At 43.8% G+C, this 22845-nt stretch overlaps 1 protein-coding gene across 1 annotated transcript in view; it reads left to right on the top strand.

Annotated features, from left to right (window-relative positions):
• The window catches only part of unc5a (unc-5 netrin receptor A), a gene marked incomplete at both ends in the record, with an annotated part of 299628 nt that overhangs the window by 133416 nt on the left and 143367 nt on the right, over positions 1–22845 (top strand). The window contains 2 exons of the mRNA XM_080746558.1: positions 2070–2250; positions 9847–10014. Of these exons, the coding sequence (XP_080602684.1) occupies positions 2070–2250; positions 9847–10014 (349 nt within the window). The remainder of the gene's footprint in view (positions 1–2069; positions 2251–9846; positions 10015–22845) is intronic.

Below are 22845 nucleotides of genomic sequence, written 5' to 3' on the forward strand. Positions count from 1 at the left end.
ATTCCACAAGTGTTGCGCTGGGAGTCTCCCCGGTGCAACACGGTCGCCATGGTAAACAAGGAAGTGTTGGTCAAATAGAATCCATTTTCTGTTCCTGCTTCGTCTATTGCAAGGGTTCCCAAACCTTTTGCGCTCAAGGCACCCCTAGAAATGTATCTTTCATCCGAGGCACTCCTACATTATATTCATAATTTTCACTCCCAGCACCTTATATTTATACTAGCATATTTTAGCGGTTATGTTGCCAGGAAAAGGTTGAGATAATAGACATTTTAGTTATAACTGACTGAAAATAACGTACTTCAAGTTTAAAATGATACTAAATATATGTTTTAAGTGTCCAAATAAATTCTAGCTATTTATTTCGCGGCACCCCTGGACTGCTGTCACGGCACCCCAGGGTGCCCCGTCACCCACTTTGAAAACCCCTGGCCTATTTCTCGCTTCAAATATGTTTTTAAACATTCTTGAGAGCAACATTTAGTTGCAAATGACACTGTGTGTTTGTTGACATGGCTTTCATGTTGGATACGGCACTACATTCACGCAGTGCAGCAGGTGCTCTGAGCCTTTGATTAGGCACCGGTCTGTTATAGAGCGGAGCAGACTGTTATCAAGACATAACACACTGATGATTTCAGCGATTGAGGCTGAGCAATCAGAATCAAGCATTCAACCAAACTGTAATAAAAGCAGACAATTCGAAGTGTTGTGAGCTTGTAGTCTGAATATTTTCGTGGCAAAACAGAGCTACTCAGCTACACATCCTACATAAAGGGGAAATGAGAAAGTAAATAATTTAGTTTGATAGATAATTTAATGTGTGAGAGTATCGCATGGTGTACTGTAACGTCTATCTATTATCAAAATATGAACTCTCATTCGAGAACAAGTCCGTCGGTGACCGTTTGTGGCTGTGGCTGAGATTTTGTGTGCAATTGTAATGGTTCTCAAACTTTTCTTCATGTCGAGGACTCTCAAATTGATTGCATTTTGCATTTGGCTGGGGCTTTGTCAACAGGTTTTGAAAATGGCAGATCTGCAATCGATGGGGCACGTTGTCAGCTTATTGATCTCCTGTTTTTTGAATAACCTAAAAAATAAAATGGGGCTCAAACTGTGTTCAAACTGTTCCTCATTTTGTCAGGGACCCCCTGCCTGGAACCTCCTCAAAGACCCCTGGTGTTCCCGGACCCCTTTGTGAACCAGTCTGTTATTGTAGCAGCTCTTGACTGTAGAAACCTACAGTGTATATCGTTATCATCTTTTACAAACATTTAAAATCAAAATATCCAACCTATCTACAAGCTCACAACGTGTCACTTTGCGACTGGGTAACGCTTGTCTTTTATTGTTGATTGTCACTGTCACACTCTGACATCACTGTGATGTCAGGGGAACCACACTAACAGAATCCCTTTTATGCCCATATGTGTGGTTCCTCTGACATCACAGTGATGTCAGAGCGTGACAGTCAATCAACAATAAAAGACAAGCGTTATCTAGACAGATACGGTCAAGATGTGACGGTCTGATACTAAACTGCGACCTGTGGTCGCAACAAGGTGCATTTGTACATTTACAATTGCATCCCTCTTTTCTTCCCCGCACGTTGTCTCAATATGCAATAATAGAATATAAGAAACAACATCAACAGTGTATAATATCGTCACTGTCGGGCAGAAACCTTGTATCTCCAAATTTCAAATTTGTAATCTTTTCACAGAGTAAAGCACTGCTTCATCACACAAGGCCGTCGCACAAAAGTAGTGAAAACAGCTGATCTACAAGCACACAACGCCTTGCACCGTGAGGCGTTGTGTGCTTGTAGATCGGCTGTTTTCACTAATTTAAATCATTTAAAAAATGATAAATACAAAACAAACGGTTTTGGACATACAAGGTTTCCACTCGACAACGACGATAAGTAATATTCATGTGGAATTTCAAATTTCAAATATGTCGGACATGGAAAAAGTACAAAAGAAAAGATGAAAAGGGGAGAAAGGGGCAAAAACGAAACGGCGTATGTAACATGTGTTATTTTCTTTTCTTCTTCATATTTTCAGGTGGAGTGGCAGCGGAACGAGGACGTGATCGACCCGGCGAGCGACCCCAATTTCTTCGTCACCGACGACCATAATCTGATCATCAAGCAGGCGCGGCTGGCGGACACGGGCAACTACACCTGCGTGGCCAAGAATATAGTGGCCCGCCGCAAGAGCAGCTCGGCCACAGTGTTGGTGTACGGTAGGTGGACTGACCGAACGACTGACTGACTGACTGCTTTATGCCATTTAGACCGCAACGCAAATCTGTGTCACTTTAGATTTGAACCACTTTAACCATTATTCTATGCTTTAACTATTAAAAATAGCAGATCTACAAGCTCACAGCGCGGCACAGAGTGCCGATCTGCTATTTTTGAAAACATTATTTTGTGCGAGTCTTTGAATATCTTTGACACGATTCTATAAAATGTCCTCTAAATCCTTCTTCTAAAATCAGTGGTTCTCAAACCTTTTCATGTCAAGGACCCCCAAAATTACATGTATTTGCCCGCGGACCCCATGTTGTTCCAGGGGCCACCCAGAAGCAAATCATTTAAAAAAAATCTTTTTTTTAAAAAGTCGTGAAAATGTGTGCAAATCTTTGAATATATGTACTTTTTAAGTGAACATCTGTAACTCAAATTTTGCTTTTGGGGGGTCCCTGGAACTCAATATTTTGAGATGGAGGTCCGTGGCCAAATACTTATCATTTTGGGGGTCCTTGACATGAAAATGTTTGAGCACCACTGACATAGAAACATAGGTTTTTCAAAAAAAAATTGAAGAATTTGAATGTTCAAGATTTTTTGAAAATAGCAGATCTACAAGCTCGCAGCTGTGAGCTTGTATATCTGCTGTTTTTCAATAGTTAAAGCATTCAATAATTCTAGGCCCAAAATGGGTTATCATCTCTCTCCCATCTTCATCCTTCACTCTTCATCATGTGGGGGCGGTGGAGGGGTAGCGGGGGGGCGGTCCACGGCCACCAGCCCAGCACTCTGTCCAGGCAGGGTCCCCCAACAGATAACAGCCTCACATAACAACACTCAGTGCTGCACTGGCTGTGTTCACGTGAAATTGCCTCGAGTGCAGGTTATTTATTGTACGTGGTCCCTCTCTCTCTCTCTCTCTCTCTCTCTCTCTCTCTCTCTCTCTCTCTCTCTCTCTCTCTCTCTCTCTCTCTCTGATGGAAGAAGTTCTCCAATTTATTTTCCTTTACTTGAAGGAGCACTTCACCCATTTTTCAGCCGTATCTTCGTATAATTGCTCCTCACTCAATATTCAAGATTGCTTTATTTTGTCTGTTATTTGCGAGCGGCGTCAGAAAAAAAGAAAAGAAGAGAAAATGAATTGTATTCCTCCTAAAAGACAGCGAAAATTCATGAATGAATAAATAGAATTTGGTAAAAAAAAGTCTGTCAATTTAAATAAATAAATCCTAAAAGAAAACGAAATTGCACCTACCAGTGACATCACCAGGATTACAAGCTAATGGAAACCGCTATACAAACTAGACTGCACTCTGTCGAGGTGCCAACTTGCTCCTTGTATCAAGTCGTACTTGTAAAGTGATGAGTGCTGCCTTTCTGTATGTACAATATGCTATAATGGAATCCGTAGGATACAGGGCTGAATAAATTAGAGTCCGCGGCTTGTGATTGGCTCAACAGAGGTCGGGAGTCTCCGCTGTGTTCACTTGGACTGCGCGGAGGTGCCGAAAGTCGGGGTTATGAAGATTTACTATTCTTTACCCCAGTAGATGTAACTCGGACGGTGCTGAGTTGGCTCATGCGACCTTCGCAACGCTCGACACGGCGACTCGCTCGCTACCGCCCACTCGGCGGTATCTCACGTGGCTCAAGGTCGCCTGAGACGGTGCGCCTCCGTCGTGGTCACTGAAAACAAGCGCTCCTTCCACAAGCGTCTCCTAAGGATTCCAAAATAGCCCACAGTTTGTGGGAAACACTTGGCAATTGTTTCTGGAGCGCCCGGCTAATATGAGTCAGATTCACCCTGGAGGATTCAAACCCCCGGTGGTGAGCGGCAGGACCCTTTACCCAAGCGCCACACGGTCGCCGTCGAGTCCCGTACGCTCTGCTTTCTGTTCTATTGCGATCGTCATTTCACCGTCGACGGACGGTTCGCAAGATGCTGCTAATAATGATGTACATGATTGGTATACATGTGATGGAAACATGCCGACTCTTCTCCGTGTTTCTTTATCCCGCTGGCGCCAGAGAGATCTGTTCAGCTTGTAGCGTAGTAACATCTCATGCATTATGAATAACCGCATAAATCAAAGAGAAGAAGATGTGCATTTTGTTCAATCATTAGCACAATTTAAAGTTTTGCCAGCATCCATTCCACCAAAGCAGACGGACACTTCAATCTCAGTGGCTTGCTATAAGATGTCCACGTCAGCCCCCCTATGGTAAAGCCAATATGCGGAAAACGGAAATTGAATTAACAACAAACTGAAAATAATTACTTGTTCTTGATAATCACACTGACCTTTATTAAAATGCAACGGAACAGCACATTTTCCGTGCGCAGAGCACTCCCTGGGCACCCACACTACTACAGTGTGCATACATTACTGTTCAGCTTAATTCCCTGCTACAGGCAAACGGGCAACGGTGGAGAGAGTAACTGATGCATAATATACTCAAGTACTTTAACTGCCTGTGTCCTTTTCTCACTTCTACTACACTGCCCACAGAGGTAGACATTGCACTTTTTACTCCTAATTAATTCAAATTCAGTATTTGAAGATGTTTTGTTACAAGTTACTGCAAACTGTGCATTAACCAATTATAGCTCTATCTAATGGCTTGTTATTTGAAATCACCCAATCTACAAGCATATGTATTGCAAGCTTGTACATTAGATCTGCTATTTTCGGGGAGAAAAAAACGAAATGATGAAATGAAAAAAACGTGTGAAATGGGTGGCGGGGGAGGGGGCGGTCTTAAGCCTCCCCTAATGAAGGCTGAGCCCTCTTAAGTCCCCCACAAACCCTATTTTGTGATGAAATATAGTTATGGAATAAATAAATTAAAGACAACGGACTGACTTCTACATAAAACAAACTAAACTGATTTGCTTATTTTACGTTCACAGAGTTATTTGCATCGTTGTATAACACTAAACACTTACTTGTTTACGTTATGTGGCCTATTGAACAAAATGGTAATAGAATCTCGTTATCAGATTTTAACCCCACATACAGTAGCTCCCCCAATCACAGTCCTCTGGAGCAGACAGTGAAAGCATGTGTGTGTTTAGGCGGTGTCTGTTGAGGCGGCCAGGGTAAAAAAACACATTAATTAAATCCGCTTGGCGCCAGACCAGATGGACAGCGGTTGTCACTGTGGCTCTTTGAGGTTCAAACGCAGCGCGGCCGCTCCACCACGGTACGCTCCGTAACGCAGACGCAAACGGGACTTACGCGTACGTGAAATATGTCACGGCGAATCAGTTGTAATGGAATACATTAATTCAGACCTCATAGGGTGTGTGTGTGCGTGCATGTGTGAACGCATGTGCCTCCAAGCGCGTGCATACATTTAAATTAGCCCAGCGGAGAGCGCCATTCTTCCTCGTTAACAATTGATTGTTTTTTTTTCGTTATTGCACAGTCGAATGAACGGTCCGCTCTTTGATTTATTTTCACATGTAGAAATGTTGTCAAGTGGAAGGAAAAAAAAATCAATCCCATTGGAGAGAAAAGGCCATTAGCAGCCCCGCTTCTTTTACCTTCTTATTATTGTCAATCAAAAGGTTTTCACTGTTTGACCCAACTTTTTTTTTCCCCGAACAAATTGCGGGGCTGCTGCTCACATTACATTTCCACTCCAATCACACTGTACTTGACAAGATGACAAATGGCCATTGTGACATTAAATGGGGGGTGGGGTGGGGGGGTAAAATCACAGTCGAGTAGGAACCATTCAGAGGACCCTGTTATTACCCTTCACTCACATGCTGTCAGCTATAGTGGTGTAAAGCAGTGTTTCTCAAAATGGGGGTACGTTTACCCCTAGGGGTACGCAGGGGTACTGCAGGGGGTACGTGAAAAAAAATAGAAATGGGGAAAATGTATTTTAGTGTTATGGTCAATGATAAAACATTGACAGACTTTGTGTGAACATCTGTAGATTGTTAAACCACATTACATCAATACCTATTACCTTGACTAGTACTACTGTTATTGAATAGAAAGCGATGTTTATTTGCCATTATGTTGTTTTGTTTTGAACATATGTGTCCCAATTTGGCTGGGAGCCAGTCATTGGATTTTTATTCATTTTCATTTTTTCATTTCATTTGAAAGCTAGGGATATATAAGATATGGCTTATAGAATGATGCCATGCTGAAATACTACTTTTGAGATATTAAAGTTCTAAATAAATGTTTAACCTGCAAATGACCTGACGATCTCTCACATTAATAAAAAAAAAGTCTTATTTACATGCAGAGTTAAGCTCTGGCGTTTAAGTGAAATGTAGCCTGAAATTTATGAAATGCTTTAGTGGCTTTATCACATTTTAGTGAAAAAAAAAAAAAAAAAGGTATTTTCAGTCCCTGTCTAAAGCTGTACTTTCCGAGATGACTGGCTCTCAGTGAGATTGGGACACATATTGGCATGAGAACTGGGCTTTTGATGTAATTTTTTCTAAGCAAAATGCTGTAATCAGGGGATAGGGGGGTACTTGGCTTCAGAAATCAGTATAAGGGGGTACTTACTGCAGCCCAAAAAGTTCAAACTTCATTGAAATATTTTGAGTATTTTTAGTTTTTTGTGTTTTTCGCAAGCTGATGATTTTCACTTCGCCACATCTGGGACTCCTGGGGCCCAAACTTAAAACAAATATTTTATGAATTATAAGCGCCTTTCAGACGGGGTGCGGTTGCCGCGCCTTATCAATTCATTTTCAATGAGAGGCGGGAGTTTATTTGGGCCGCGCGGAGAAGTTGAGGGGCGGCAAGGCGAGTGGACGCAGTCCTGTGAAATTCCTGCGAGCGTGCTCGTTCGTGCATGCGCTCGCGTTTACTCACGGAGCGAGTGTGCTTGTGTCTCCACCGTGGTGCGATCCCCGCTGGCCCCAGCGAGAAAGCCCGCGGCAACCGTCGTCCGTCTGTAGAACTCCTTAACCTTCCAGGCCATATTTCAAGTATAGATCTACCCACCAACCCTGTCAAGGGCCAGGAACTATTTAGCTACTTGAAAGAGTTGCGGGGTTTCCTGGCTGAACTCTTAACGCTGCCTGTAAGTCATAATAAGAAGTAGTTCGGGGGTTCAGGAGCAGGGCAGAGATGCATTCTAACGAGGCCGTACGTGGCCGCGGTGCGACTGAAAGGAAGGTAATCAGGCCCTGAGCTGCCTGGCAATTTGCTTGGCTGTGGTGGGTAATCAATCGCACAGAGAGAGAGAGAGAGAGAGAGGGCGAGGAAATGATTCAGCCACGACCAGCAGCAGAGCAGGGGGATTACCAAGATAGTATAGCGTAGCATAGAAGAGGGAACAAGACCCGTGTTCAGTTCAACAAACCGTCGCCGTCGAGCGGAAAACTTCCGAATGTCTTTCTTTTTTTGATGAATTAAGACGTTTAGACCGGGTACGCATCATTGCGCATCATTTTATGCTTTAGCTATTAAAAAATAACAGATATACAAGCTCACAGAGTGCCGCGCTGTGAGCTTGTAGATCTGCTATTTTTGAAAAATCATGAAAATTTGTGCAAGTCTTTGAATATTTTGGACCCGATTCTATAAGTGTCTTCTGAATCCTTCTAAGGTTTCTATGTCGGCGGTGCCCAAACTTTTTCGTGTGAAGGACCCCCAAAATGACATGTATTTGGCCACAGACACCCCATCTCAAAATATTGTATCAGGGACCCCCTAGCAGCAAATATTTGAGTTAGAAATGTTTGCTTTTAAAAAAGATGTATTCAAAGATCCTCATGATTTTTCGAAAATAGATCCTCATGATTTTTCGAAAATAGCAGATCTCTAAGCTCAATAGTTAAAGCATGAAATAATTCTAGGCCTAACTGGCTTAATGCCCTACTTGTACAAGCATGTCACGCAAAGGTGTCGTGACGTGGGTGTCAAAAAACGAGGCGAATTTCTTCAGCACCATGGACAGCGAATGAGAGACTTACAGGTGTGCCGTTTCAACTCTTCCACTGCTAATGTCCTCGCAAATGCATTTTTTCCACAGGTTTCTTCCCCTGTTTTGCCTTTCAAATTTTAATGGAGAATGGAGCTTATTTTTGCAGAAACTTGCAAATGGCAAGAAACCACTCCATTCCCATTGAAAAGCAGAATCTGCCTTCATAGGTAGATTTGAACTTCAGAGTCTAGAGAAGGCCACAAAAATAGCTGATCTAAAAGCTCAATGTTCTGCAAATCCCCTGGAAATCTACTGTCTTGCCAATGTCAGGACGAGTGACGTTTTGAAATGGCATATCTGTAGTTGAGACACTCTCTCTCTCTTTCTCTCTCACTGTCTCTCTGTCTCACACGTTGTGAGCTTGGAGATCGGCTATTTTGTGTAACCTTAGCATCTTCATTGGACTGCATTATTTGCTGAGACGTAACGGCTTTGGACGTGGAAAGGTTACCCAATTTTGCCCGACAGCGACCGCGAAATCCGAGATCTCTGTATAAAGCCTGAGAGCACAGGCGAACGCCGGGATTGAATAGAGTCGTTGATTAGAAACTAAACCGGCTTGATTTGATGTAATCACCTGCCACGATCCAATTTGTGCGGCGCCAATTACGTGTCCATAGCCGGGTTGAGACACGGAGCATGGGGTGCAATGCAGCATGCGTGATTACTGCAGTCGCAGCTGCAATAACAGGAATTCAGTCTGCCCTGATATGTCTACTCCCGTTGGTTCTCAACCTGCGGGTCGGTCCCGACCCAGTGAAGTGACATTTTAAGGACTTTTAAGACCTTTTTAATGCCTAAAAGAAAGAAAAGCACTACTGCCTCAAAAGTAAGCAACAAACTATGCTATAAACACTGGGCAAACATTGGCTACGTTTGTGGAAAATAGCAGATCTACAAGCTCACAACGCCTCGCCACGGGCTTGTAGATATCTGCTAATCAAAGGTTTTATGGTCATGATTCATTGCAGTGGGTGGCTTGATTCTAGGCTTAAAATAATTGATATCATTTTTTTTTGTAAAAGTCTAATTGGTAGACCTTTTTGTTTGCAGCATAGTCACCTTAATTGTAACATTACAGGTTTACACAGATGCTTTGTATGTGTGTGTGTGTGGTCAGTCCATCATGTGTAGTTATAGAGGAGGAGCATGGAGAATAACAGGATAGAAACGGGTCAAATACTGTAATCAACTAAGAAAAAATCTATAGTATGTTTTTCTTTTCTTTTTTTGGTAATTTGATGAAATACCGAAAATACGAACTCGTCAGTTTTCTGTGTTTTTGCGTGGCGCCAGTTGCACAGCAAAGCAGAGCTTACATGTTTAATTAGACTCGATTCAGTCGATTATATTAAAAAAAAAAGTTTAAATGAATCCTTTTTTAATCTACATTTTTATGCACTCCAATTTTTTTTAATGATTAACTCGAAAGAATACGAGGAGCTAGAATCATAATGAAACAATGGAATAGTCACAGCCTTTATATACTACCCTCCTCTGTCTTTCCTTGATGCATGTCGGGTAATCCTGGCTGCTCTGTCCCTTCCTCCCTCCCTCCCTCCATCCATGGTCCCCCCCTCCATCCCCCCCTCCCCCCCCCCTCGCGGCGGACGGAACAGTGAACGGCGGCTGGTCCACGTGGACCACCTGGTCGGCGTGCAGCGCCGTGTGCGGGCGTGGCTGGCAGAAGAGGAGTCGCAGCTGCACCAACCCCACTCCGCTGAACGGAGGCACGTCGTGCGAGGGCCAGAATGTCCAGAAAAGCGCCTGCGTGGCCACCTGTCCAGGTAAACGCCCAGACAGGCCACCACCGACCCGACCGTGCTTCCTGTGCTGTGACTGTAGGCCAGTCAATCTGTGGTTTGACCCAAAAGAAATGGCAATAGTAATCAATTCAGGTTTTTTTTTTATGATCCTTTGGGTCATCCAAATAACATGTTAAAAGTTGTGAATTACATATTTAGTGGTAAATTCAAGTTCAGGAGACGTTCACTAGGTTTGAGTATACTTTATTGACAGAAGGGAGGCAGCAGGAGAGCATCGAACAGCATGACATATAGTGAGCACTGCTCTACGCGGCAGCATAATATCTATAGAGGCTACTACATAACCTAAGCAAGAGCAGTAGATTGGCATGGATTCTGCCTCGGGCCATTTCTCGCTGTCCCACGATCACATGTTACCATGTGTATCGAGGGCATAATTCTATTACAGCGAGCCATGACCCGAGACCCCCAAAACAACATGGGTCCCACAAAACTATGATTGAGTCATCACTTTTCACAGTTTTGTGGGGTCCATTTTTAGCCCAAGGAATGTTTTTCGTGCAAAACAAATGCTTGCAATGGATTCAGAATCATGAAAAACCCCTAGTTAGACCCCTCACATGCTACTTAAAGAAGATTTTTTTCCTGTATAGTAAGTGAATGAGACCCAAACTTGAACCCCCTGAATTTACAATGATCCACTAAATATATAATTCACAACTTTTAATATATGATGCAGGAGGGTATTTTGACCAATAAAAACTATGTCACATTAATATTGCAATTTATTTTGGGTTGGGCCTTTTTTGGGCTTAGATTGGCTGGCTTACTGTGGCGCTTTTTGGCTTCCTTTTTTTTCTTGGGCATACGCTATATATTTTTTCGCATCCAGTGGTCCTTGTGTTCATCTTTTCTATATATATTTTTGGCCGTTCAATTTTGCACCGCACCGCTTTGCTTTTACGATCAGCGCTTTGCGTATACTTTTGGCCGTGCCATGATGTTGTTTGCCTGCTTTCAGCTGGTTGTTGACTCGCTGTCACAAGCACACATAATCTAGTAAAGCTACAAACTGTTGTACTGTTGTACATTTTTGTCTTTCTTTAGCTGAGACAGAGAGACGAAGCAGGGACCGCCACTCCATACTGCATAAGAATTGTCTTCTTTGTTTGCACATCATCTTTTCTATGTTGAACTCATTTTAAAGTGACCTTTGGCTCTGTACTTGGTCTGCTCTTGTTTCTGTCTACACCAAATGTCTTCTTCAGATCTGCAAGCAAATGTGTGAAGCTTTGGTAGCCCCTATGTAGTAGCTCTGAGGACCCCCATAGGTTGTTTGTTTTACCTATGGTAAATGGACTACATTTAGCGCCTTTCTAGTCTTCCCGACTTTTCAAAGCGCTTTACAATGTGTTTCACATTCACCCATTCACCACACAACCACACACCGACTGCAAAAGAAACTTGCTCACCAGTGCCTTGCTCAAGGACACTTAGCCAGGAGGAGCCGGGGATCGAACCTGGAACCTTCGGATTACGAGACCGTTCTACTGTACCTTCTGAGCCACTGCTGCCCATACTGCACATAGAAATATTATTTTTAGATTGTTATAGGGATAGAGCCCTAAACAAGAGTAGCTCCCGATAACAGATTTATTGATTACCCGGTATCAATAAGCTTTGGGCTTATCAAGCTTGTTATATTGCTTCCTTTACTCAAGTAAAAACCTTATAGTACAGTGCGATGTAGAGCAAAGCCACACAGCTGCAGCTAATCAAATTAATAATGGGTGTAGATATCTAACACATGCCATGTGTGTCAATAATGTCTATCATGCTTGCACATCGGCATGCCCCAAGGCTCTGAAAAACCATGTATGAAAATCAATGTTTTGGCTGCAGCTGTACTTACTAGTCTGCCATGTTTTCTTTTTAAATCTGCAGTCGTTTTTTATATATTTTCTAACCTGAAGTGGGAAACCAACTGCAACATCAGCCTGTGGTGTTTCACGGCACCTTTAAAGAGACATGGCCCGAGCCACGGGGCACTGTGTCAAACCGGCCGCTACATCTGTTATTGTTTGGCGCTCAAACCATCTAGTAAACGCGGGGCAATAAAACGGCTGAATTATTGCGGCCCGGTGTGGCGTGTTTACACGTGAGGAGGGGTTGCAGCCTGCCCTCTCCTCTCTCTCCCCGGTGAGGAGGCAGGCTCAGAGCATCCTGCACCCCCCCACCACCACATCCCACCACCCCCCACCCCGATGCTGAACAGCACATATCGATCCCTGGCAGCCCGAGATGGAGGTTCAGGCCGCTTCATTTACAGACCTACATTACTCCCGTGACGGGGAGAGAGAGAGAGAGAGAGGGAGAGAGAGAGAGAGAGAGGGAGAGATGGGAGAGGGAGCAAAATGGGTAGAGAGCGGGGGGAAAGAGAAAGGGAGAAAAGGGCGGAGAGAGAAAATAGCGTGAGAGAAATGGAGAGAAAAGTGTGAGAGAGGGAGAAAAGAGAGAGAGAGAATAAACAGGGGAGAGAGGCAGAAAGAGAGACGGCACACAGCAGCAAACAGGAGGCATAGAGAGAGTAGAGGTAGCAGGACATAGATGGAGTATTAGATGCAGCGTTAAAACCAGGCAGGAACGGAGCACAACGCTATTCGTTTTGCCTCCATGGACCATGGAGGCAAAACGAATAGCCTGTATAGTGCTATACTATACTGTACTGTACTGTATAGCAGGGTTCCCCAATAGGCGGCCCGGCGGCTACTGTCTGGCCCACACCAACTTCCCAGTAATAATGGTGTATAATGGTGGTATAAGAGCAGCAACAACACTAGTATATCGTTGTTGTCGGGTGGAAATCTCGTATCTCCAAATTTCTACGTTCTTTCGCAAATCATACAAGGCCGTCGCACAAAAGTAGTGAAAACAGCCGATCTACAAGCACACAACGCCTCGCGGTGCGAGGCGTTGTGTGCTTGTAGATCGGCTGTTTTCACTAGTTTAAATCATTTTTAATATGATAAATTCAAAACGAACGGTTTTGGACATACAAGATTTTCACCCGACAACGACGAAAACTGTCGCTGGAGTAGCAGGAACGCCACCGTCGCCCCCTGCAATGTTGTGGCCCTCTGCTTGGTACCCTAGACATAATTCGGCCCTTGAGGAAAACTAATTGGGGAACCCTGCAGTAGGCGGTAGACAGGACAGGACAGGACAATACTGTGGAGTGGACAGGACTTAGACATCAAAGGGGGGGCTTGAGCCCCTGCCCTTTTATCCGTCTGTAAGAAGTGCCCTCTCCAGACCATGAATGTAGTTTTCACTATGGTGAAAGAAATGCAAATGCCCTCTTTCCCATGCCATACCTGAAGGCAGCGTTCAAGAGAATTACCTCGTCCAAACTCTCCTGAATTTGAATGCCACATCTTAAGTTGAAAGAATTGCCCTCTCTGTGTAGAAATCCATGCCGTTACGCCACGTCTCCAGTATTGACTTGGTTATGCTTTAGTTCAGTGTGGTATCAAGCACTGAAAATAGCCGACCTCCAAGCGAGCGCACAGTGCGACGCGTTGTGAGCTTGGAGGTCTGCTGTTTTCGATATTTCCACCAAAAGGCCCTTTTAGACATTTTTGCCCCTGCCTTTCTAACATTCTCTGCACGTCTCTGGTATTGTGGACAGTATCGCACTCACTATGGACAGTAAAGTACTGTGGACAGGACAGTACAGCACGGTATTGTGTGGACAGGACAGTAGAGCAGACAGCAGAGCAGTTTGTGGACATAAGCTGCTCTTTCTGACCACAGAGCGTGTCGTCACTGTCTGGCAGAAACCTTGTATGTAAAAAAGACTCACAAGATCGTCTGTTGTTTTTTGCTACCTTTGCATGACACTGTGGTGTGAAGAAGTAAGGCGTTGACTTGATTTCTGGGGGGAAAATGTTGACATACTGTATGGAGATAGGAGGTTTGTGCAACGTGCCCGGCTGACCACAGGAGAAATGTCCCACGCATGTTTCTTGTCAACAGCAGAGAAACCCAACGCCTCTGTCTCCCCGCGCTCCACTCCGCCTAAAAACAGAGGCTTATCTACCTCTGCCGATCTGGCGTTTTGTATTACATTACGCTTCCCCATGTAAAGACAACACGGCACGGTACACGCGCACACACACCAGTGTAAGTAACATGAAGGGAGGGGGTGGGGGGATAACGTCGGTAACGGGCCTCTAGGAAGGTATCTAGGTTATCTAAGTGGGTAGGGACCCCCCACTCACCCCCAAACCAGGGGTTATTGAGAAGGTTCCAGGGTTTACCCAGTGGAATGTACAAGTACATACAGTTTAACCACCTATTTTATACTATTTTATTCCAAAAATAGCCTGTTTGTGAAATATTTTGGAAAGATTGTGACAACACAAATCTTCCATTATGAGGGTCCCCTGGCACCAAAATATGTTCATATGGGGGTCTGCAACATAATATAAATATCAATTTGTGGGGTGGGGGGTGTTGTTGTCCTTGACATGAAATGGAATCCAGACAGAGAGTTGAACTGTGAGAGCGCGGTTTGTCCAGGAACGCTTGACATCGCCCATGGCACCACACCGCGTTTGACCTCCATACAGCTTAAAAAGATTAATATCAGGTCCAGCCTTCTATTGTTAGGCATACACATAACCCCTATCACCCCGCTAAACGGCCCACCCCTACATCCAAAGAGTCAAGGTGTAAATTCCATCCTAAGGGACGCGATGTGGTGACAGAGAGATGGCACTGTGCCTTCCTGTGAGACTTTTGGAAAAGACACCGTAGATGAGAGCTGCAGAGAGAGAGACCTTGACCTCCATCACACCTGCAGTGCTTCTGTTTGGAAGCATCCCCCTTTCCTTTTATACATCACAATCAGTTTTGCTGTCACATGCACGTGTAAATTTATGACTGAAATCCATTTCTATGCAAGCTTCCATCATTGTGTTGTATTTGGAATGAAAAACACAAAAAGAAACGTCAAAGGAAAATCTAAAGATATCTACATATATATATATACTGTACACAAATACATAATACACACAGCATAATAAGCAGCAGGTATGTGGTTTCACTTTAAATTATTCAAACACCACTGCAAAGCTGGTGTATTAGCAAAAACTCACAAACTGTCAACTGTATGAAATAAACAAATCAAACCAGAACCATTTAAATAGCTGGGCTATTTCCTCAGGAATGCTAACAGAAGCTGGTGTCTGGCTGTATGTGTCACATTTGCAGTGGGTAAAAATAACAAAAGGCTGCTCTACTAAGTACTAAAGACAGTTGTCATGAGTCTGCGGCGTTCATTAAAAGTGGCATTTTGTGTTGAATTTGGAGAAACCAGCTATTCAGATTGTTCTCGTTTGATTTGTTTATTTCATACAGTTGACAGTTTGTGAATTTTTATTTATATTTATTTAAACCAGATTTGCAGTTTGAATAATTGCTAGGTCCACATAGCGGATTATCAACGCTGTACTTTGTCATATGACAGTGTCGAACAAACGTCGTGAAAATAGCAGAACTACAAGCTCACAACGCACCGTGATGTGACGATGTTGCGGGCTTGTAGAGCGGCTATTTAACCACATGCCAAATAGGGAGGCCAGGTTGAAAGTGGATAAGTGTTTATGTGGGTTTTATTAAACTGGAAAAAAAAAAGCTCAGTTGGGTTGGGCATGTGAACGGTTTCTGTGTGCTTAGCAGTGTTATTGTAGATGTAGAGCAATAGTTTAGCTATACTGAGAAATGAAGTTTTAGTAGTGGATATGATGTGAGTAGAGCATTTGGTGTGGCGATGGGAAAGACATTTGTTGTTGTCACATATGGTTTAACCCTCTAAGGCCCACGGTTGTAATATTACAACGTTTGTATTTTATCCAAAAAAAGGTTTAAATCATTTTATTTTAGCTCCCCCTACCACCTAAACATCACCATTGGATTCTATTGTTTAGTATTACAATGCCATTGGCCACAATATTTGCATATAAATACCCCCCACAGGGGCTGACATTCACACCTGCCACACCCGCTGACATTCCAGAGTTTTGACGAACAACATCTCACTTTTTCATGGAAGCTATTCCTCACAAAAACATAAGTAAAATGCCTGTAGCCCAGTACATTTTTTTTGGTGATCATTAGAATGTCTAGAACATGTACATATGTTATTATTGTGAAAAATATCCCCCATATGTAAATTAGAGCATGATTTATGATTTTTGATTTATGGCTATAAAACCTTACAAAAACATTTTTTTTTTAAAAAACATTACATTTTCCTCTTAATAGGACTCCTACAACACCATCTGATTTTTTTCAATTTTTTATTTCAAGTATTTCTATATTCGGGCCTTAGAGGGTTAATGTCATGTAGTCTGCTGTGTGGGGTCACATGGTATAAAGACATTTGGGAATACGCTGGCCTATATTGAGGGGAATAAAGTGGTGATGCAGTTGGGTAAGGTACACAGACAAAGCTGTGAGGGGAACAGCGTGAAGTAACGCTTTTTAAACACGCACGCACGCACGCACGCACGCACGCACGCACGCACACACACACACACACACACACACACACACACACACACACACACACACACACACACACACACACACACACACACACACAGACAGAGTGAGATGCAAGACGCTGAACAAATCAAATAAAGCACTGCTGTCCAGTAATTTAAAACTTTCTCTGCTGTGGTCAGGCCAGGGTAATCATGTCTTTAGTTCTAAGGTAAGAAAATACGTGTATTAAATCCTCTACCCTCCGTCTTTTCCATTCACTTTCCATATGCGTTGCAAACGTTGAAGTTGAGTGTTTGTTTTGGTGCAGCCCTGCTGGTGCACAATGGCCCAAAACTTGGATTTTCGGAGCTGCAGTGCAGTCACTAATGTAACTTGTCAGGCGATGGAAACCATTTGTGCAGCGACCGATGATAAGCTTTGTGTGTGTCTGAGAGAGTGGGGTGAGACATCGCTCTGGCCACTGGTTTTGACAGATCTCTCGTATTGTGTGTTTATAGCGAACTAAAGACTGTTGTCCCCACTCAAAACGTGGGCAACTCGAAACCAAACTCCACCTGGCGGAACGTTTTATTTACCTGCCACAGGCAGTCGGGCAACCGTTAGTGTCAACCAGCTGGTATCGGATCGGTGAACACAGTAGACTGGCGTACTCGCTCATTCCGATATGACCAAATAAGGAGCATCGGACACATTTCCGATCCATGCGTCGGGACAAATCTATTCGTAATTACGTGGGGCTAGGTCCTGAGGTGCTACAATTACAACTACAATACACAAATCCATCTCCGCTAGAAAGATTTGTCGTGTGCGCAGCACATTACGGCTGCACGCGCGCGCACGTTACAGGGAACGTTGGCAGTGTAAATGACTTTCACTGAGAAGATAATTCAAACTGCGTTATACATCGTATCCAAGTTTCACATTTTTCCTTTGGCTCATGACCTCGGGCTGTGTGTGTGTGTGTGTGTGTGTGTGTGTGTGTGTGTGTGTGTGTGTGTGTGTGTGTGTGTGTGTGGGTGTGGGGGTGTGGGTGTGGGTGTGTGGGTGTGTGGGGTCCACCCCACCACCAGGGGCCAGGATAATGGTGGGCTGTTACTTCTAATCACAGAATGTCACCGTGCTGCTGTTGTGTACTTATGGAGACACCCCCATCCCCACTCTCCCTGCCTCCACTCCACTCCACCCCACCCATACCTCCACTCCACCCCCACCACCCTTCCTCCCTGAAGATGAACTGACACTGCTCCCTTCATTTGTCAAGAGCGCGCACGGCAGACACAGCCCAGCGGACGCATCTGAAACACTCACGCACTCACACACACAACACAACGCACGCACGTTTGTATTACTATGCTTGTGAGGACACCAACGTTCCAAGACGGCAGTTTTATGAATGCCACACGTTTCCTTTTTGCCATTTATATTTCTAATAACAAGTACTCTAACCCCCGAAGCCGGAAATACACAATCTACAAGTTCACGACGTGTCGTGTTTTGAGGACCAGGAAAATTGTCCTCACAACATCTATTTCTCAAATTCTAGCGTACATTTAGGGACATGTCGACCTCGCTAGTACAGTACAATAAACACACACACACACACACACACACACACACACACACACACACACACACACACACACACACACACACACACACACACACACACACACACTGGGCTTTAATTCATCAAACACTATGACAGGAACATGTATGAATCATTATCTTTCTGACTTAATGCAGTGAAGAGGCGCCGGTGTTCAGAGAGAGAGAGAGAGCGAGCAGGAGAGACGATACCTCTCTTTACCAGGTGTTAAGAGCGACAAGATTTTGGTGGCCCTGAGCAAGATCAAACGCGCACAGTGCACACACATTTAATTTAATGCCATTATCAAGGGTGTTTTTAGGGCCAGACCTTAATTTAATGCCATTATCAGGGGTGTTTTTAGGGCCAGACCTTAGAACAGAGATGCTAGGGGCGCCCGCTGGCCTACTGGTCCAGGCGCATACCACTTAGGCATTGCCACATAGGCATGGATGCCTGGCGGCGGCGCCGGTTCGATTCCCGATATGGACGACCTTTGCCGCGTCACTCCCCATCTCTCTCCCCATTTCCTGTCAGTCTGCTGTCCTATCAATAAAGGTATAAAAGACCCCAAAAAACTAATCTTTAAAACAGAGAAGCCAAGTGTTATACACATAACATGGGGTTAAGCCATTCATCATCATGTAAGCCCCTGATGCCCAATTACTTGTTCCAGCAGAGTGTGCAAGTACTGCGTTCGGCTGCGTATATAGGTGTAATCCTTTTTATGCCCATATATGGAGATCCCTGATGTCATCAATATTAAGCCAAAATCTGTGAATGCCAATATATATACATGTCAGTCTAACCTATAGACTATAGTCTAACCAGTGTGGCTGGTTCTATACAGACAGGGATCTCCATATATGGTCATAAAAGGGATTCTGTTAGTGTGGTTCCCCTAACAGGACTTCATATGGGAATGTCCATATGGAGGCCACATCGGCCACATACAATCCCTTTTATGCCCATATATGGAGATCCATGTCTGTAGAACCAGCCACACTGATTAGACGGGATAGGTTAGACGCCCCTTAGGCGTCTTGGTCTATAGGCGTCTTACTAGTCTAACTATTAACTAGAAAAGATGCAATTCGGGGAATTGTGAGTGTGGTTGAACTATAGACTGTAAAGAAAAATATATAATATATAATATGGTTTCTATGCTGCGAAAATGAAGCTTTTTGTGCCCTTGTATGGGTGTTGCCATCATTATTTTAATGGGTACCATTAAATGCTATTGGCTGCCAATGGTCACGTGCAACCGCAGGGATACTTGGGTAAATGTGTTGAGCCTGCCGAAAATAAATCACACGAAGAAGAATCATCAGAAGCCTATGATCACAAGCCCCTCCTACTGCATACCCTGCTTTAACATCAATTATAACATAAATTGGACCATATTTTCACAAAACTCATATCATGGTGATTGAAATTATATTTCATATATCCCAGATTTTCAGATATCCACATAGAACACGACAAAGATATCTAGGTCTAAAATAATAATAGTCCCCAGACCTCCACTAGGGGGAGGTCTATAATGAGATATCCGTGTTCCATGCCTAAACGGATCCAGTGAATCGGATGTGTTTCAGTGTCTTCACTTATTTATCCAGTTTAAAAAATATCCAGTTTCGTGGCCGAAATATCCAGCTTTGTGTGGCTGCAAGCCCCAACCGCACAAAGAAATGTCTAGCTTCAGAAATATCCAGCTCTGTGTGGCCCGCACCTTAAACTAGCGACAGGAACCATAACGTTTTTCCCATAGTTTTTGGCCGGACTAGAACAATAGTCTGGTTGCAACCAGACTATTGTTCTACAAACCGCCACAGCTTGTCCGTCCGGACGGGTAATGCCTGACACATCACTGTGACATCGCAGGTGACATCACAGTGATGCCAGACACTCAGAGCAGGGATCTCCACATATGGGCTTAAACAGGTGACATCACAGTGATGTCAGATACTCTGGGCAGGGATCTCCATATATGGGCATAAAAGGGATTATGTTAGGGATCTCCATATATGGGCATAAAAGGGATTGTATCCAAGACGATGCCCTGTTAGGAGAACCACACTAACAGAATCCATATATGGCCAAGACAGATGGCCCTTAGGTGTCTTACTGGTGATGCTATATATTATTATATAATAATCTCCCGAATTCTGACATCATGAAATCTCCTGCAATATGACATCATTTTGATGACGTAATAGGCTGTTTATCTACTGACCAGCTTTGGAAGCTGGTAAAAATGAATAAACTGGGTCTAATAACGGGCATGGCCTCTACGTGGATCTCTTCCATCATAATAATCTCTTACATCATGGTGGTGATGTCATATCGATGCTCAAATATGGAGGGGCGGCAGTCTGCGCACATCGGTGTTGTCAGGCATGCACGGCAACCGTTTGTGTTGTGAGTGAGGTCAGACCAGAGCTCTGCTCAGCATGTATAAGCATCCACTTCATTCCACAGACATCAGTCTCCTTACTCTGTGTCGTGAGAGGAGATAGAAAATAGGAATTCAGAAAGAGGAGAAATAAATATATCCATTACTCAACAGACCCTAATACTCTGTCCCTATCACAGTCCATGTATAGATGCAGATTTGATGAACCGCCGCTCCAGGAAGGAGTGTGCTCTCAATCTTCCCAGACTACGGTCCGCTGTTCTGATGGTACATACTTCAGATCTCAAACGAGCCATGACGACCTCTATTGCCAAATGCCCATACATGGACAGATCCCCTCAGAATCCTTCCAGCAAATCACCAGAATTGCAACCAGCCAGGAACAAGGAGACGCAGACGAACCAAAATCTTACCGTCATCAAAAGTTGACTAAGGCTTTAACTGAACCAGGAGAAGTGAAGACACAACAGCTGACAGGGAAGAAAACTCACATCTGTAAAGAGTGTGACAAGAGTTTCAGTCAGTTAGGGGACCTGAAGAGGCACCAGCGTATCCACACTGGAGAAAAACCTTTCGACTGTAAACAGTGTGACAAGAGTTTCAGTCGGTTAGATGTACTGACGATTCACCAGCGTTCACACACTGGAGAAAAACCCTTTCACTGTAAAGAATGTGACAAGAGTTTCAGTCAGTTAGGTGACCTGAAGATTCACCTGCGTATCCACACTGGAGAAAAACCTTTTCACTGTAAAGAGTGTGACAAGAGTTTCAGTCAGTTAGGGGACCTGAAGATTCACCAGCGTATCCACACAGGAGAAAAACCTTTCATCTGTAAAGAGTGTGACAAGAGTTTCAGTCAGTTAAGGGACCTGAAGATTCACCAGCGTATGCACACAGGAGAAAAACCTTTCATCTGTAAAGAGTGTGACAAGAGTTTCAGTCAGTTAAGGGACCTGAAGATTCACCTGCGTATCCACACTGGAGAAAAACCTTATAGCTGTAAACAGTGTGACAAGGCTTTTAGTCGGTTAGATGTACTGACCATTCACCAGCGTATCCACACTGGAGAAAAACCTTATAGCTGTAAACAGTGTGACAAGGCTTTTAGTCGGTTAGATTACCTGAAGCGACACCAGCTTATACACACGGGTGAAAAATCGTTTTAACCGCCTGTCTGCACAATGGAGGTTAAAAACCCAAACACACCTTACAACTGTGCTTGGTGTGCTTTTTTTCACGTTACACCTACAGCTGATGTAACACATATCATATACTTATATGTATACTGCCCAGTTAGGGTGCCCGCCGATACCACAAACTTCACAGTAGCCAAACCCGAGTGAAAACAAACATACAAAAATCACTGATCTATTCTGATGATATTGTGTACATTGTCTATTTCCAGACATAACATTCAAATAATACAATGTCCTATAGTAATACAAGCAGAAATATTACTTACAGCATTGCATCGAAGGAACTCAAAGAATAAGAAAGAAAAGTCATATCAGGAGACAAAACCATGTCTGTATGCAACAGGAGACAAAAACATGCCTGCACTCTCCAAGCAACATGCCCAGAGCCTCTGCTAATCAACAAAGTCACAACACCTGCTTTGAATAGAAACTTCACTACACCTGTTTGAGGTTATGTAAGGGGTGCAACAAATAAACCTGCCAATAGGGGTCACTGTTTTACTTGCTTGAAATAATATATCTGCCCTGAGGCAGAACAATATGAAAATAAGTATATGCATACAGTGCCTTGAAAAAAAATAATAATAGTCCCCAGACCTCCACTAGGGGGAGGTCTATAATGAGATATCCGTGTTCCATGCCTAAACGGATCCAGTGAATCGGATGTGTTTCAGTGTCTTCACTTATTTATCCAGTTTAAAAAATATCCAGTTTCGTGGCCGAAATATCCAGCTTTGTGTGGCTGCAAGCCCCAACCGCACAAAGAAATGTCTAGCTTCAGAAATATCCAGCTCTGTGTGGCCCGCACCTTAACCTAGCGACAGGAACCATAACGTTTTTCCCATAGTTTTTGGCCGGACTAGAACAATAGTCTGGTTGCAACCAGACTATTGTTCTACAAACCGCCACAGCTTGTCCGTCCGGACGGGTAATGCCTGACACATCACTGTGACATCGCAGGTGACATCACAGTGATGCCAGACACTCGGAGCAGGGATCTCTATATATGGGCTTGAACAGGTGACATCACAGTGATGTCAGATACTCTGGGCAGGGATCTCCATATATGGGCATAAAAGGGATTA

The sequence above is a fragment of the Nannobrachium achirus genome (assembly GCF_963921795.1).
Source record: "Nannobrachium achirus genome assembly, chromosome: 17".
NCBI lineage: Eukaryota > Metazoa > Chordata > Actinopteri > Myctophiformes > Myctophidae > Nannobrachium > Nannobrachium achirus.